The sequence below is a fragment of the Acipenser ruthenus genome, chromosome 34 (genome assembly GCF_902713425.1).
Source record: "Acipenser ruthenus chromosome 34, fAciRut3.2 maternal haplotype, whole genome shotgun sequence".
NCBI classification, from domain to species: Eukaryota; Metazoa; Chordata; class Actinopteri; order Acipenseriformes; family Acipenseridae; genus Acipenser; species Acipenser ruthenus.
Window position 1 is genome coordinate 1174049 of NC_081222.1, and position 15957 is coordinate 1190005.

General features: G+C 45.5%; 2 protein-coding genes across 4 annotated transcripts; one reads left to right on the top strand and one right to left on the bottom strand.

The window, feature by feature from the left end:
- Positions 1-219: 219 nt before the first annotated feature.
- LOC117965555 (transcription factor JunB-like) lies at positions 220-2346 on the top strand. 2 transcript variants are annotated; one of them, XM_034910347.2, is made up of 2 exons: positions 221-391; positions 756-2346. In XM_034910347.2, the coding sequence occupies exon 2, from the start codon at positions 782-784 to the stop codon at positions 1679-1681; it is 900 nt and encodes a 299-aa protein (XP_034766238.2). In that variant the 5' UTR covers positions 221-391; positions 756-781; the 3' UTR covers positions 1682-2346. The 2 variants fall into 2 exon arrangements, with proteins under 2 accessions (XP_034766237.2, XP_034766238.2); XM_034910346.2 differs by having other exon boundaries at positions 220-2346.
- Positions 2347-9438: 7092 nt separating this feature from the next.
- On the bottom strand, positions 9439-15472 carry LOC117402025 (peroxiredoxin-1). Of its 2 annotated transcripts, none has more exons than XM_059007064.1 (6): positions 15319-15472; positions 13748-13862; positions 12836-12989; positions 11766-11888; positions 10676-10806; positions 9439-9709 (listed from the first exon to the last, which is right to left on the bottom strand). In XM_059007064.1, exons 2-6 carry the CDS (start codon positions 13848-13850, stop codon positions 9624-9626), a joined length of 597 nt encoding a protein of 198 aa, XP_058863047.1. In that variant the 5' UTR covers positions 13851-13862; positions 15319-15472; the 3' UTR covers positions 9439-9623. The 2 variants fall into 2 exon arrangements, with proteins under 2 accessions (XP_058863047.1, XP_058863048.1); XM_059007065.1 differs by lacking the exon at positions 15319-15472 and adding an exon at positions 15153-15171.
- Positions 15473-15957: the final 485 nt, after the last annotated feature.

Sequence of the window (15957 nt, forward strand, 5' to 3'; positions counted from 1 at the left end):
TGCTGTGTGGATTCAAATGCATTGCTCCCAAGGCTGCAGTGTGTGCTCACGTCACAAGACCGCACCTGCGCAGTTCTTACCCAGTGGGTTGTTTACAGCCGGAGTTCCTGGCATTCGCGTCATAAACTGTGACGTCTCGGTGAAGGGTGTGGTTACTTCAGCGTGACAGCCAATTAGCGAGCAGCCGGGCTTGGCCGGGTTTATATATATATAAGCATGTGGGGCTTGTCTTGAGACAGAACTGTGCAGATCGGTAGGAGGCTGCAAACTCGCGGATTGCATACAGCAGCGTCTCTCTGAGATCTTTCTCTCTGTTTTTAGAAGATTTTAAAAAAGGAGGCGTTACAGCATTTTCCCTCGCTGGTTGAAAAGGAAACATATCCGGCGATCGGTACGGTAGTTTTCTCAACTTTACTTTGGAAAAAAAAACTGCTTACTTTGAATTGAAGCGAGACATTCTTTGACAGTTGTGTAGTGGACTCTAAAGAGGAAAAAAGAGTGGTTTCATAACCCCGAAAGACAATTATTAACTGCATTGAGAACCGAGGGGTTGCCCGGTTTTGTAATACAATATAAAGGATCTACTGCTCGGCAGAATAATAATAATAATAATAATAATAATAATAATAATAATAATAATAATAATAATAATACAGCTGCCGGAATCAGCGGTGCTGTTCTGTATCCTATGTCTACAAAAATGGAACAAACTTTTTATCATGACGACTCGTTTCTCTCTGCTTATGGCCACCCAGACGCGGCTCTCCAAGACTACAAGCTGATGAAGCCGAACATGAGCCTGAACTTGAGCGAGCCGTACAGGAACCTCAAGTCCCACCTCCGAGCGGACCGGGGAGGTTTCTACACCGCGTCCCAGGACGTTGGCTCCCTAAAACTCGCCTCCCCGGAGCTGGAGCGCCTCATCATCCAGAACAGCAACGGTGTCATCACCACCACGCCGACCCCGGGACAGTACTTCTACAGCAGGGGGATCACTGAAGAACAGGAGGGGTTCGCGGACGGTTTTGTCAAAGCTCTGGACGAGCTCCATCAAATTAACCACATGGCTCCGCCCAACGTGTCCATCGGAGCCGGCGGAGTGACGACGTGCAGTGCGCCTTCCAGCGTCTACGGCTCCTCCTTGCAGCCGGATACGCCTGTTTACACCAACCTGAACAGCTACGGCCCCAACACTAGCCTCACGTCGGCTTCCAATTTCCCGACGGCTACGATTAGCTACCTGCCTCACCATCATCACCACCACCAACACCAACAGCAACACGGGACCCCGCATCACTTCCAGCACGCTGCGTCAGCCGCCTCTGCGCTGCATCCGCACCGCCTCGTCTCCCTCAAAGAGGAGCCGCAGACCGTGCCCGACTTCCACAGCGGCGACGATTCGCCTTCCATGTCCCCGATTGACATGGAGAACCAGGAGGTCATCAAAGCCGAGCGCAAGAGGCTGAGGAACCGACAGGCGGCCACCAAGTGCAGGCGGAGGAAACTGGAACGCATCGCTCGCCTGGAGGACAAAGTGAAGGCTTTGAAATCGGACAATGCGGGTCTTTCCAGCACAGCCACGGTGCTCAGAGATCAGGTGGCTCAGCTGAAACAGAAAGTCATGACCCACGTTAGCAGCGGGTGTCAGCTCATGCTTACCTCCAAGATGCAATCGTTTTAAAAACAAACAAACAAACAAGAATATAAACACTGGATGAAAGACTTTTGTATTAAATGTTTTATTGTGTAAAACAATGCAGAACAGAAAAAAAAACAGGACTATTTTCACTGCACTGCATTTGGTGAAACATTCTTGTGTTTGCTGTTGGATAGGGTTGTTATTAATGAGCCAGATTGATATCATTTTGCAAAGGGAGGGAGATATGTAGCCAAACCAGTCATAATGGAAGTGGAGCGGGTTGGATGAATGGTACTTCTGGTAGAATGGGGATAGAAAAGCGGATCTTAAGGGACCAGTGACTTGTATTTTTTAAAAGGGAGATTTTACGTTGTCGTATTGTTACAGTACAGGCAACGTGTAACACAGAAACACTGCGTGAAAGATGAGCAAGCGGTCAAACTAGTGCTAAATATCTGACTCATTTCAGGAAACTAGTAACCGTTTATCTGTGTCGTGTGTGTGTGTGTGTGTGTGTTTTTTATTTTCTTCATTGTATTGTTATTTTTTTTCCACGATGTCATTATGATGCTGCGTTTTGAAAATGATTTAAATTATTATTATTGTTGTACCGGGTTGATCCCGGATGCAAAAGTTTTATTAACTGGTCTGTTTACGTTTCTGTTTGTGTTTTGAAATATTTAATTAAAGTCTCTGATGAAAATTGATACACGGTTCGCTGTTTCGTTTCTTTATATATATATATATATATATATATATATATATATATATATATATATATATATATATATATATATATATATATAACAATGTATTGCTGTGTGTATAATATGATCTATAGGAATCGGTGGAGATAGTCACAGCCTCTGTATTTACACGAGAATCTCGATTGAATCACAGCACAGTATGGTATTTGACTAGAGTAAGGAAACGATCTGTTTAGTTTTGTAACACACTGTCGTTTCTCGAAACGCAGAACATAATGCATGATCCTGCTGCTGTGATTCGTATGAATTACTAAACCTGTTGAACCATATACAGCATCACACAGTTCTGAAGAGATTTTCATACACAATAGCCGGCTATAGCATCGACACTTCCTGTCGTGCATTCTAAAACGATCACATGGAAAAGTTTTAAAAACAGCTTAGTTTTCTTAAAAATCATTTTCTATTTCGGGTGTAGTGTGGTTAAAAAAAACAACTTCTAAACGTAATAAACACAGAAGATATTGTGTTCAGAGTTCAACAGCTACCCAGGCGGGCGGGCTGTGGCAGCCGTGACGTGATCGCGTCGGGGGGCTTTTTCCTGTTGACGCACAAGAAAGATGTCCATATATGGTCATTTCAGCTGCTAGTGACGTTCCACGAAGAGGCTTTCCGGGAACCCCCGCCCACGTTGCCGGTCAGAGCTAGGTGTTTTGGGTAGATGTCAGTAACACAAATTGCCTTAGTATGAAAATAAACGAGGCGCCGGGGGAGTTTCCCAGATACCGCGCTGTTACCCGGCGCTCTAAAACCATGGGTGGTGAAAACAGCAGAGATTCAGATACGAGATCCAGGACAGACACTTTCCAGCAACGCTGCACAAATCAGACCGTCTATTTCAATTCATTACCCTTCAAAAAAAAAAAAAACAATTCCACTGCGACGGGCGTGCGTGCGTGCGTGCGTCAGCAGCCTTCATAAAAAACAATACCAAAAAAAAAGGAAATTTTTTTTTAATAAAAAACAAGACGCTAACGGGTAACAACACGGATCTGCATACACCACAGTTCCTTCCACGTTTATTATTATTATTATTATTATTATTATTATTATTATTATTATTATTATTATTTATTTATTTATTAGCAGACGCCCTGTGCTTTTACTGTGAAGAAACGTTTTGAAAAAGGTGTCTACAGAGTATAATTAATACTTATCAATTCATCTAGACACTAAAGACACTAGCTGAAATTGTCCAAAGGGCCCTTTCTCTTAGGGGGGTGAGGGAGGGAGGGAGCAGTTCAGTCTCCATGCCTCAAGCCTGCCCTGGACTGGAGGGAGCACCCTTTCTCTTAGGGGGGTGACGGAGGGAGGGAGCAGTTCAGTCTCCGTGCCTCAAGCCTGCCCTGGACTGGAGGGAGCACCCTTTCTCTTAGGGAGGGAGGGAGGGAGGGAGCAGTTCAGTCTCTATGCCTCAAGCCTGCCCTGGACTGGAGGGAGCACCCTTTCTCTTAGGGGGGTGACGGAGCAGTTCAGTCTCCATGCCTCAAGCCTGCCCTGAACTGGAGGGAGCACCCTTTCTCTTAGGGGGGTGAGGGAGGGAGGGAGCAGTTCAGTCTCCATGCCTCAAGCCTGCCCTGGACAGGAGGGAGCACCCTTTCTCTTAGGGAGGTGAGGGAGGGAGGGAGCAGTTCAGTCTCCATGCCTCAAGCCTGCCCTGGACTGGAGGGAGCACCCTTTCTCTTAGTAGAGTGAGGGAGGGAGGGAGCAGTTCAGTCTCCATGCCTCAAGCCTGCCCTGGACTGGAGGGAGCACCCTTTCTCTTAGGGAGGTGAGGGAGGGAGGGAGCAGTTCAGTCTACCACTCTAGGTGATAATTGGTGTAGATCGTGCTAAGGTAATTTTTATAAATGAGCTGCACCTCTATAAATAGCTGATCCATTGTAAGCCTCAGATTAAGATGTGATAGCTGGGTAGGGCTATGAAGCAGCTCTACACAAAGCAAGGCTTGTGGGGAGTGATTAGCTTGGCTCATCAGCGGTAAGTCTTGGGACCAGCCATGTATTTAAAGCAGTTAGCTATACTGACTGAGGAGGCTGCTGGATGTGCAGGGTGTTGTTAATGTGTTTTGCAGGAGCTCTAGCGAGCAAGCCACACCTGTATGTGTCATGCATGGCAGCGCAGGGTATCCTTTTGACTGCAGAACAGTCCGGGCTGACATTGAGGATTCTAGACAGGCGACGTCACCGCTTGACCCATTAAAGGCTCCGCCCCTTAATGTCACAGGATCCATTTTCAATGCGATCTTGATGTAGTTGTCCTTCCTAATAAATTCCCCTTGAACAGTCCCTGATGGTACAGCTTTATAAGAAGCCTTCCCCTCCTCTTAGCCCCCCCCCGTCCCATGCGAGTTGGGTCACCCTTTTGCACCCCAATCACGGCTTTGACACAACATGGCACAGACGCCACAAGGTGCTGGATGGCGTCTCCAGGGAGTCATTTCACAAAACCAGTCCATAGAGCGATACGGCAGGGGATCGGGGTGACGATCGTGCAAGCTCATCCCACATGTGCTCAATCGCATTGAGATCCAGGGAAGTCTTCACTTCTGAAGTCTCTGCTGGCATGGTGGACGGCTGCATTATAGTCTTGAAAGCAGCCATTGCCCTCTGGGTGCAGGCATTGCTGGGGAGACTTGATCCTTCTGCCTCATCAGTGTGGGGACCCGGAGTTTACCAGGAGAACAAGCCCCACACCAAACCCAAGCAGGGAGACAGACAGGTCCTAATAAAGTGGCCAGGCTGTGCATGCACAGATATTCACATGGTAGGAAGTGACATTGCGTTGAGGAATGCTGGGTTTTCCGAGTTGGCTGGAGAAACCTGTGTGGGAAGAAGATTGACGTTTGCATCCTCTCCCTCTCCCCTCCCCTCCCTTCTCCCCTCCCCTCTCTCCTCTCTCCCTTCCCCTCTCCCCTCTCCCCTCTCCCCTCTCCCTTCCCCTCTCCCCTCTCCCCTCTCCTCTCTCCCTTCCCCTCTCCCCTCTCCCTTCCCCCCTCCTCTCCTCCTCTCCTCTCCTCTCCCCTCTCCCTTCCCCTCTCCCCTCTCCCTCCTCCTCTCCTCTCCCCCCCTCCCCTCTCCTCCCCCCCTCCCCTCTCCTCTCCTCTCCTGCCAGCAACGGGAATGCGTCGCCCTGAAAGAATCCCAAAACTTTCTCTGCCAGGCAGCAAGGAAGGAAGGAAGGAAGCTGACTTCAAAAAAATACAAATATGTCGGCTTCTCAATTATTATTATTTTTAACTCGGTCCAGCCTTTTAAAATCCAGCACGATGCCACATCCTGTCAGCAAATTGGGATCTTCCTGGGTTATTTTATTCCAATTATTATTATTATTATTATTATTATTATTATTATTATTATTAAGAGAAAGGCAGTCGAAATTTTTGTCATTACAATGTTTTTCAGTACCTTTTCTGTAGTTTTAAAAGGTGTGTGTGTGTGTATATACAGTATACACACAAGTATATCATTTATACAATTAGACAAACACACTGCCGAGCTTTAGAAACTCACACTAGCTCCCCTCAATGAAATCTATTATTATTATTATTATTATTATTATTATTATTATTATTATTATTATTATTATTATTAATATTGAAATGATCAGGAGCCAGGAGTTTGAGCAGGGTTACAAACTCACACTAGCCCTGCTGCTGCTGCTGCTGCTGCACCCAGTCCTGGGGTTCAGAGCTCCCCTCAATGAAGTCTAGTATTATTATTAATATTGAAATGATCAGGAGCCAGGAGTTTGAGCAGGGTTACAAACTCACACTAGCCCTGCTGCTGCTGCACCCAGCCCAGGGGTTCAGAGCTCCCCTCAATGAAGTCTAGTATTATTAGGAGCCAGGAGTTTATAGAATGAGGTTCCTGCTAAATCTCCTCTAGATTTCTCACAGCATGAGTAGCCTCATGTCTGTAGCTTGGCTATTGGGAGCTGTTCACGCAGCTGTAAGGAAGGAACCATTGATACAGTATCAAGAGCCTGGGTCCCCTGCGCTTTACAACAATATAGTTCTGAAACAAAGGCTAACCCCTGCGTAACGAAGTTTATTTCCCATTCGCGTGTTTTATATAATCTTGGGCTTGTTCATCCATCTCAGGTGAGGCCGCAGCGTGTTTAAACTTGACCGAGCACAGAAGTGACGGATTCGTAGGCTCTTATTTTCCAGCCCATGATTGAGGGAGCAAACGGGCAAACCAGCAGCTGCTCTCTGAAGGACTGGCCGGCCGGTTTGAGTTTTTTTTTTTTTCGGTAGGAGAAGGAGACACGCGTTCTTGTCTTTTTTGTCCACTGCACCGCTACTGTTCAGAGTGATAAGGGTGCGTTCCTGGTTTTAGCAGTGGGGACCCGGCGGTCGGGTCGGGACGCGCATGTAATTAACACCTCCCTAGAGATCAGCTGTGGTCAGCTGCCCGTGAAAATAATCATTAGTGGTGGACGCTCAACGCTGCCGCCCTTTACCGTGTCTGACCAATATTGAAAGCCTGGTCTCTCTGACGCACATTTCACGACACAAATAACGCGGCAAAACACGCTGGATCACGCTGACTCGCAGATTTGGATGAATTACAAACGGGGTTAATTTATATTGATTTAAACCAGATGTCTGCAACGCTCGGGTTTTATAAGTGTCTGCGTCATCACTGGCTAAGGATGCAGAACACCTGAGAATATTAACTAATTAACCCGATAACTAGATCAATTAAGTAACTGGGCGCTCGGTTGAAACGGAAACCAGAATACCCCGTAGCTCTCCAGGACCGGGTTTGGAGACCCCTGATCTAAACAACAGCGGTGTCACAATCCACTGTGTAATCGATTCATCGCGATACTTTCTTCACAGGATATATCGTATCGCAATAGAGGTGTGTATCGTGATACCAGACGAAAGCACAACAGCAGAACGCGTTGTTGACCACCACGTGGTTCTGGCAGAATGAACACGCGTGTTTCAGAGCCGGTGCACATCCGCTCCCTGACTCACTTAAAAGGTCTCTTAATGAAACGGTCTCATCATTCAATGACCATTTGATCTTCTGCTGCATCCTAAGCAGCCCATCTGGACCACCACGTGTATAGCGATGCACATCCTATGGCGTGTTTATCACATCTCAGATGCTACACAGCCGGTCTGAAACTGTGTGGAGACGGGGCTCGCTCCCATTACAAAAAGGCACCTATAGGGGGAAAAAGACCTTAAAAAGGGGGTTCAAATTCACAAATGGGCCCGACCCGTTTTTCGGTTGAGTTTCTTAGATTCTGCTTTTTAAACACACGAGGCTCGTTTGCACACAGCGGCGCGTTGCTCACCTTGAACGCAGACAGCGTGGAAGCCGCGCTGCATCCAGGTTACAGGCAACAGGTCGTTCTGAAGACAGAAGCAACACTTCCAGAATGTACACATCAAACCGTTTTCCCGTGGCAGTATTAGGTCCTCTGCTATTCCTAATCTACATTAATGATTTAGATTCTGGTATAGTAAGCAAACTCGTTAAATTTGCAGACGACACAAAAATAGGAGGAGTGGCAAACACTGTTGCAGCAGCAAAGGTCATTCAAAATTATCTAGACAGCATTCAGAACTGGGCAGACACATGGCAAATTAAATTTAATAGAGAAAAGTGTAAAGTATTGCATGCAGGCAATAAAAATGTGCATTATAAATATCATATGGGAGTTACTGAAATTGAAGAAGGAGTCTATGAAAAAGACCTAGGAGTTTATGTTGACTCAGAAATGTCTTCATCTAGACAATGCGAGTGGCTGAGTGTATTAGCAAAAGGATAGGATGTGGACAAGTATTGAACACAGATCCCGAGCCAGGTCTGTACAGCTCTGGCCAAAAGTTTTGCATCACCTAGAATTTTATGACGGAGACCGATTTTATTTATTTAAAAACAGATTTTTAAAATTAACGTCATGCAATCAAAGAAATTACAAAACGATATCGCTAAAAAGTCTACCGGAAGCCAGAATAGTAATACAGTGGCATTTCGTGTTAGATTTTGAAATGTCACATTTTTTAATTTTTTGATATGTGGAAAACTATACAAAGCGGCTGTGTGTAATTCAATATATTAACGCGACATTATTCAGCAGGTTTCATTCGACTGTATGAAGCAAAATTAGTTATTTCTATAGGGTGACGAACCCCCCCCCCCCCCCCCAAATAAATACATTAAAATAAAAACAAACAGTTAGTCACTTTGTAATAAAACAAGCAAGCGTCTTCTATTCCTGGCGCTTTGTAAACATGACGCATGCGTTTTCCAGACCGCTCTCCACGTGGCTGTGGTGCCCTCTAGTGGCGGCCCAAGCAACTGCAGTCTAGTGGCGACCCAATGCTCCACTGCGATGAACCCAATTCTACAAGCGGTCTGAATATTTAATTAAAACACACACACACGGAACGCAATTCGAGAAACCAAAATCTAAAACCTAAAATCCGGGCAGCAGTGTGGAGTAGTGGTTAGGTGCTCTGGACTCTTGATCGGAGGGTCGTGGGTTCAATCCCAGGTGGGGGACACTGCTGCTGTACCCTTGAGCAAGGTGGCTGGAGTAAGGAGGCTGTGTGGTCCAGTGGTTAAAAGGCTTGTAACCAGGAGGTCCCCAGTTCAAATCCCACCTCAGCCACTGACTCTGTGTGACCCTGAGCAAGTCACTTCACCTCCTTGTGCTCCGTCTTTCGGGTGAGACGTAGTTGTAAGTGACTCTGCAGCTGATGCATAGTTCACACACCCTAGTCTCTGTAAGTCGCCTTGGATAAAGGCGTCTGCTAAATAAACAAATAATAATAAAAGGTACTTTACCTAGATTGCTCCAGTGAAAACCCAACTGTATAAATGGGGAATTGTATGTAAAAAATAATGTGACATCTTGTAACAATTGTAAGTCTGCTAAGAAATAAATATTTGTATTACAATCTGCCATGCCTACAGAAGTGTATGTTAAGACTGCTACCCAATCAAGGACAGACAGATCTAAAACACACACTCACATATACATATATTATAAAACAGACGCGCACCAGTTTTGAAATGTCAGCTTTTATTTTTCAGGCACAAACTTAACACTTTGTCTCATTCTTACAAATCAAGAAAAATACTTAAGTGGGACGCCCTGAGGTCTCAGCGTGCAGTGCCTCGCTAGAACACAAGGGGCGCCCTTGTCAGATCAGTGCTCGCTACCCCACAGAGAACGGATGTCGCTCTCGCGTCACTTCTGCTTGGAGAAATATTCCTTGCTCTTATCCACGTCGGGGACGATGGTGTCGCTGCCCGGCTTCCAGCCTGCTGGGCAAACTGGGGAAAGAACGACAGAAACCAGTTCAGTGAAGCACAGGAGCAACTGGGAGGTACAATTCAAATCCATTACCCCCCGTTAAGAACTAGCCCATCGGCTAGGGTTAAACAGGCATGTGAAACTGTGGAAAGTGCATGTGTAATTATTAATGTGTCTATCTAAATATACACCTGCAAGTACGACACACACGCACACACACCTCCAGACCGTCGCTGATAAAAATAAGTCTCATTTGCATGTTCTGTTGCTCAGTTTTAATTAATCTGCTTTGTCACGCTGAAGTGCAGCGCTTTGAATCCTGCTGTAGGAAATCATTAAAAAAAAAAAAAAAAAAATTCTAGAGATGCGATGGGCTTTCTTTAGAATCTGCACCGGCTTGCAGATCAGAAATCAGAGATCCTTCACACGACAGATCTCCAAAGAGCAGTAGCCACTTTTTAATTCTCACAGAGTGATCCTGCGCAGTGCTCGGGGCTCTTGGTCTGTCAAACCCAGTGGTATATTTTCTTGGTAATGTTTGCAATACGATCATGGTGTGCTAGCTCTGTTGTTCACGATACATTCAAACTGTTCATCGTGGCCTCGCTTGATGTTCAGTGCAGTGTGTGCAGACTCCTCCCCTCCTCCCCCTCTCTCCTTCTCTCCCTCCCTCCTCTCTCCCCCCATTTTCTCCTCCCCCTCCTCTCCTTTCCTACTCCCTCTCCCCCTCTCTCCTCCCCCATTTTCTCCTCCCCCATCTCCCCCTCCTCCTCTCTCTCTCTCCTCCCCATCTCCCCCTCCTCTCCTCCCCCATTTTCTCCTCCCCCTCTCTCCTTCTCTCCCTCCCTCCTCACTCTCTCTCCATTTTCTCCTCCTCCTCTTTCCCCCTCTCTCTCCTCCCCCATCTCCCCTTCCTCCTCCTCTCCCCCCTCTCTCCTCCCCCATTTTCCCCTCCCCCTCCCCCTCCCCCTCCCCCCTCCTCTCACCTTCTCCGTGCTGGTCTGTGAACTGAAAGGCTTGCACCAGTCTCAGGGTCTCGTCCACCGAGCGCCCCACAGGCAGGTCGTTGACAGTGATCTGGCGCAGGATTCCCTTGTCGTCGATCACGAAGAGGCCTCTGTGCAAACCAGAACACAGCCAGGGTCAACATCTCCGCCTCTATGCCGACAGTGAATCCGTTTTATAATGCAAAAACAGCTGCGGCCAAACATTATGCATCAGAATTAACGTTGCTTCATGCAGTCGAACGAAACCCGCTGAATAACGTGACGTTAACATATTGAATTCCACACCGCTTTGGAGTTTCCCAGATACTTCGCGAAAAACATTGAAAAAATGAAACATTTCAAAATCTAACATGAAATACTGCTGTGTTACTATTATGGCTTCCGGTAGACTTTTCTTGCGATTTCATTTTGTAGTTTCTTTGATTACATGATGCTAAATACAAAATCTCTCAATTGTGTTCATGTAGTTCAATTTAAAATGAACGTCTCAACCCTAAACTCTAGGTTATGCAAAACTTTGGGCCAGAGCTGTAGGTATGTTTTAATTTGTATATATAATAATAATAATAATAATAATAATAATAATAATAATAATAATAATAATAAGAAAATAAAAAACTGGCAGGGCTGACTTCTCAAACTCCATAGAAACTGTTTAAAAATTTAAATGCAATAAAATTCTTGACTGAAGGGCATACAGGAGGATATAGAGACAGATCAAAACCAGCAGCAGTGCGGGGTAGTGGTCAGGGCTCTGGACTCTTGACCGGAGGGTCGTGGGTTCAATCCCAGGTGGGGGACACTGCTGCTGTACCCTTGAGCAAGGTACTTTACCTAGATTGCTCCAGTAAAAACCCAACTGTATAAATGGGTCATTGTATGTAAAAATAATGTGATATCTTGTAACAATTGTAGGTCGCCCTGGATAAGGGCGTCTGCTAAGAAATAAATCAAAATGAATTTCTAGTTCATCGCAGCACGTAGTAAAGCTGGTGAAGCGATCCTGTGCTTCCAGCAACGCTCCCGGATAAGGAAGCCGCTGATCCTGGGACGCGACGCTCCTGCTCACCTGTAAGCGATCCCCTCGTCCTCTTTCAGAACCCCGTAATCCCGGGAGATCGACTGGGAGAGATCCGCCAGCAGGGGGATCTTCATGGAGCCCAGACCCCCCTGCTTACGAGGGGTGTTGATCCTAAAAACAGGAGGCAGGATTAAAAACGCGACACGTTTCTGAAGGATGGTCATCTGGTGGTTAGAGAAAGGGGCTCGATACCAGGAGGTTCAAATCCCAGCTCAGCCACTGACTCACTGTGTGTGTGTGACCCTGAGCAAGTCACTGAACCTACCTGTGCTCCGTCCTTCAGATGAGACGTAAAACAAACAAGGTCCTATTGGAAGTGCCTCTGCAGCAGCAGCAGTTATGTGTTTATTTAGCAGACGCCTTTATCCAAGGCGACTTACAGAGTCTAGGGTGTGTGAACTATGCATCAGCTGCAAAGTCACTTACAACTACGTCTCACCCGAAAGACGGAGCACAAGGAGGTTAAGTGACTTGCTCAGGGTCACACAATGAGTCAGTGGCTGAGGTGGGATTTGAACCGGGGACCTCCTGGTTACAAGCCCTTTACTTTAACCACTAGACCACACAGCCTCCTACACACAGTTGTTGATGATGCAGAGTTCACCCCCCCCTAGTCTCTGGAAGTCGCTTTGGATAAAAGCGTCTGCTAAATGACTCAATAATAATAATAATAATAATAATAATAATAATAATAAGACAGTGTGAAACATTTTCACCTCTTTAAAAACAGCTGGAGATGAAGTTAACCAACTTGAAATCTGTACCTTTTCAGGAGCCGAGAACAAAACTACAAAATCTAATAGAGCACATTTGGGGTCCCTAGTTAAGACACTCCGATGAGTTTGCATTCCCTGTGGGCAGGACGGTTGCTCTGAAGCAGCCAGAGTCTTTTATCACGGGCGTGGATGCCCGTCTGCACTCCACAGATACCCGCCCTGCCTGCACTGAGCAGAGACAGATAGCACACAGACACTCCCCTCCCGAGCTCCCTGCCTGCTGCTGGGGGGCCCTGCCTGCAGCACAGCTCTGCTCCGGGCTCGGGTTCGGGGATCACTCACCATGCCAGGTGGCTGAACTGCGAGTCGGTGGAGGCTGCGATGACCTCGCAGTTGATCTTCTTGAAGTCGGAGACGCGGTCGCTGAAGGCGGTGATCTCGGTGGGGCAGACGAAGGTGAAGTCCAGAGGGTAGAAGAAGAAGACCACGTACTTCCCTGAAAACGAAAAACGAAAAACGCGGTGGAGATGGAGCGCCAGATCAAGGAACGCTGAAATATTACTTCATGGGAGGGATACACAAAGCCAGACATTTGAAGCCAAGCGTTTAGCATCACCCCCCCTCCCCCCCCCCCCTCTATAGAATGAACTCACTCTGCTTCATAAAGTGTGGAGTAGTGTTTAGGGCTCTGGACTCTTAACCGGAGGGTCGTGGGTTCAATCCCAGGTGGGGGACACTACTGTTGTACCCTTGAGCAAGGTACTTTACCTAGATTGCTCCAGTAAAAACCCAACTGTATAAATGGGGAATTGTATGTAAAAATAATGTGATATCTTGTAACAAGTGTAAGTCGCCCTGGATAAGGGCGTCTGCTAAGAAAGAAATAATAATAATAATAATTACTATTGTGGCTTCCAGGTAGACTTTTGCCATATTTAGCATTTTCTTTGATTACACAATGTTAAATAAAAGATCTAAAATTATGTTTAAAAAATTGTCTTAATCCGAAAATTCTAGGTGATGCAAAACTTTTGTCCAGAGCTGTAGTTTGAGGCGGCTTTTCTGTATCAAACCCCCAAGTCTCCCCCGGTGTGCCTCGCAGTGGCACTGAAACCTGGTCTCCTGAAACCAAAGTCCCAAACCACAAAGCAGCTCTGCGTCCCCTCAGCTTCAGAGTCTGTGCTTGCAACGCGCCCAGCATCCAGAAACACAAACAGCTGCAATCTGTTCTACAAGGGAGAGTTTAATCTGTACCTCGGTAGTCAGAAAGCTTGATGTCCTTAAACTGTCCGTCCACCACGGCGGTGGCTTCGAAGTGAGGAGCCGGTTTACCGATTTTAGCGTTCCCGGAAGACATCCCGAAGTTACCCTGATGCAAGGAAACGAGAGTTTTCAAATGCATTAGCGGTCAGACACCTTTTAAAAATCAATACCACCCCCCATCCCCGTTCCCATGTAATAAATGCCAACACATCACAGATCACAATTGCAAGTCTGCAGTGTTCTGTTTAAAATGCGCTCCCCACAGCAGAAAGCGGACGAGCAATCGCGAGAATGATTCCGTCTCTCTAAAAAAAAATAACTACAAATGCTGCTTCTTTCGAAGGACTCGGGAAAAGTGTTTTAAAAAGGAAATCGACTCCAACCCCCAAAAGAAACAGGAGAACCGCAATGTAATGCGTGACCATTTCAAAGTTACTTTGAAATATAAAATCCATCCCCCATTCACATTTTAGGATACTCTGCATTTAAAATGAACACGCTGCCGATATTGCAAAGCACAACACACACACACAAACACAACGTTTTACAGGCTGCATTGCAGTGGTGATTCTAGTTTATCTTAAACAAGTCTGGCATTCAAATTCCAAGCCTCATGCAAATTGCAGTTACAGCAACATGCTTCTAGTAAACCTGCCGGCAGTGGGGTGTGTTCTCACGTCCATTAAATTAGAGTACAGCTTTATTTATATGGAAAGTAATCCGCGTCATTATGTTTACTCGGGATAACGCAGCAAACATCACAAGGCTAATTTGTATAGCGTTTTCATCTTTCCCACAAACAGCCCATTTTGGACAATTTTCAACTTGCCCTTTTTTTTTAATTATATATTTTTTCTGGGATCCTTCAAGAAGCTGCTTGATGAGATTCTGGGATCAATAAGCTACTAACAACCAAACGAGCAAGATGGGCTGAATGGGGCCTCCTCTCGTTTGTAAACTTTCTTATGTTCTTAACGACTATCGTAGGCAAACCTGTCATTCTCTACTTTACAGAATCACACAGCCATATTTCAGGCAGAGTCCATGGACTTATTTTTTGCTTCGTTGTAACACACACAAGATATGCAAGCATTTTATAATCAATTTCTATTGCATGCAATATGGTAACACACACGATCCGAAATTTAACTGACGCATTTTCTATTTATTTCAATGTAGCGGCCCGCACAAAAACATGTTGTAAATTTAACCCTAAAGGAATGCCTTGTATGAAATTCCTGCATATAGATTTTTCCCCATTCATAAATGTTAGCTCAGTAAAAAAAATAAATGCGTTGCAAGACTGTGCGGACCCCAAAATGAACCAGCTCAAAATTAACACAAGGGCTACTGCTGGTCTTTAAAACAGACGTATGCCTTCCCTTTGTCTGCTTACCAGTACGAAACACTAACCCGCTTTGCAACTGTCGAGTCTGAAAGACAAATACGCACAACTCAACGGCGCACGTCAAAGATGCAACGTCTTAATAAAACCCCTCGTCAATTATACAATACAACTCTACAAAAAAAAAAAAAAATAATAATTCAAAATCTAAGCATACTTATCGGTCGTAGGCAGTCAGCGGTGGTGCAAAAACGATACTTCTGTCTCTAAGCTGCAGTTTTGAACTTGAAAGTAATCTGGTGCATCAGGCAGCACGCGCCGAATCCAGAACCCCCTTTTTATAATAATAATGACGCAATGGCATCGCGCGAGACTGGGGCTGCTAGCGTCCTCATGTTCTGACGGAGCAGCATTGGGACAGCTGCACAAAAATATCTATATACTGTCAGCCAGCTAACGTGGATATAATTAAAAAAACAAAGCACATATCCGTGCACATGCATTCTGTTTAGCGGCTGTTTTTTTTGCAAATGTTGGGATTGGTCTTGCACGTTTGCTGACGCCATTTGAACTGCGACGTGTGCATCGAAGTGGGTCACTTAAAAAAAAAAATAAGTAAACGAGAAAATAAATAAACAAATACCTTTTTTTAATTCTTTTTTAAATGCAATTATTATTATAGCGCTGTATAATGATCCGGTGAAAATGAGGTGGTACAGACATTCGGCGCGTGTCTCTTACACAAACAGTCTCGCTTGGAAAATAGACATTTTAATTGTTGTAATTCATGTTTGGTATTATTATTATTATTATTATTATTATTATTATGATGTTTGATTGCTTTGCAAAGCGCTTT

What these genes read in the sequence shown, in the direction of transcription:
- LOC117965555 (XM_034910346.2), top strand. Translation starts at nt 689, where the DNA reads ATGTCTACAAAAATGGAACAAACTTTTTATCATGACGACTCGTTTCTC.
- LOC117402025 (XM_059007064.1), bottom strand. Translation starts at nt 13,850, where the DNA reads ATGTCTTCCGGGAACGCTAAAATCGGTAAACCGGCTCCTCACTTCGAA. An exon ending in CAGTTCAGCCACCTGGCATG is followed by an intron (nt 11,889 to 12,835) that starts GTGAGTGATCCC and finishes TCCTGTTTTTAG; the next exon opens with GATCAACACCCCTCGTAAGC. An exon ending in GACGAGGGGATCGCTTACAG is followed by an intron (nt 10,807 to 11,765) that starts GTGAGCAGGAGC and finishes TGGTTTGCACAG; the next exon opens with AGGCCTCTTCGTGATCGACG.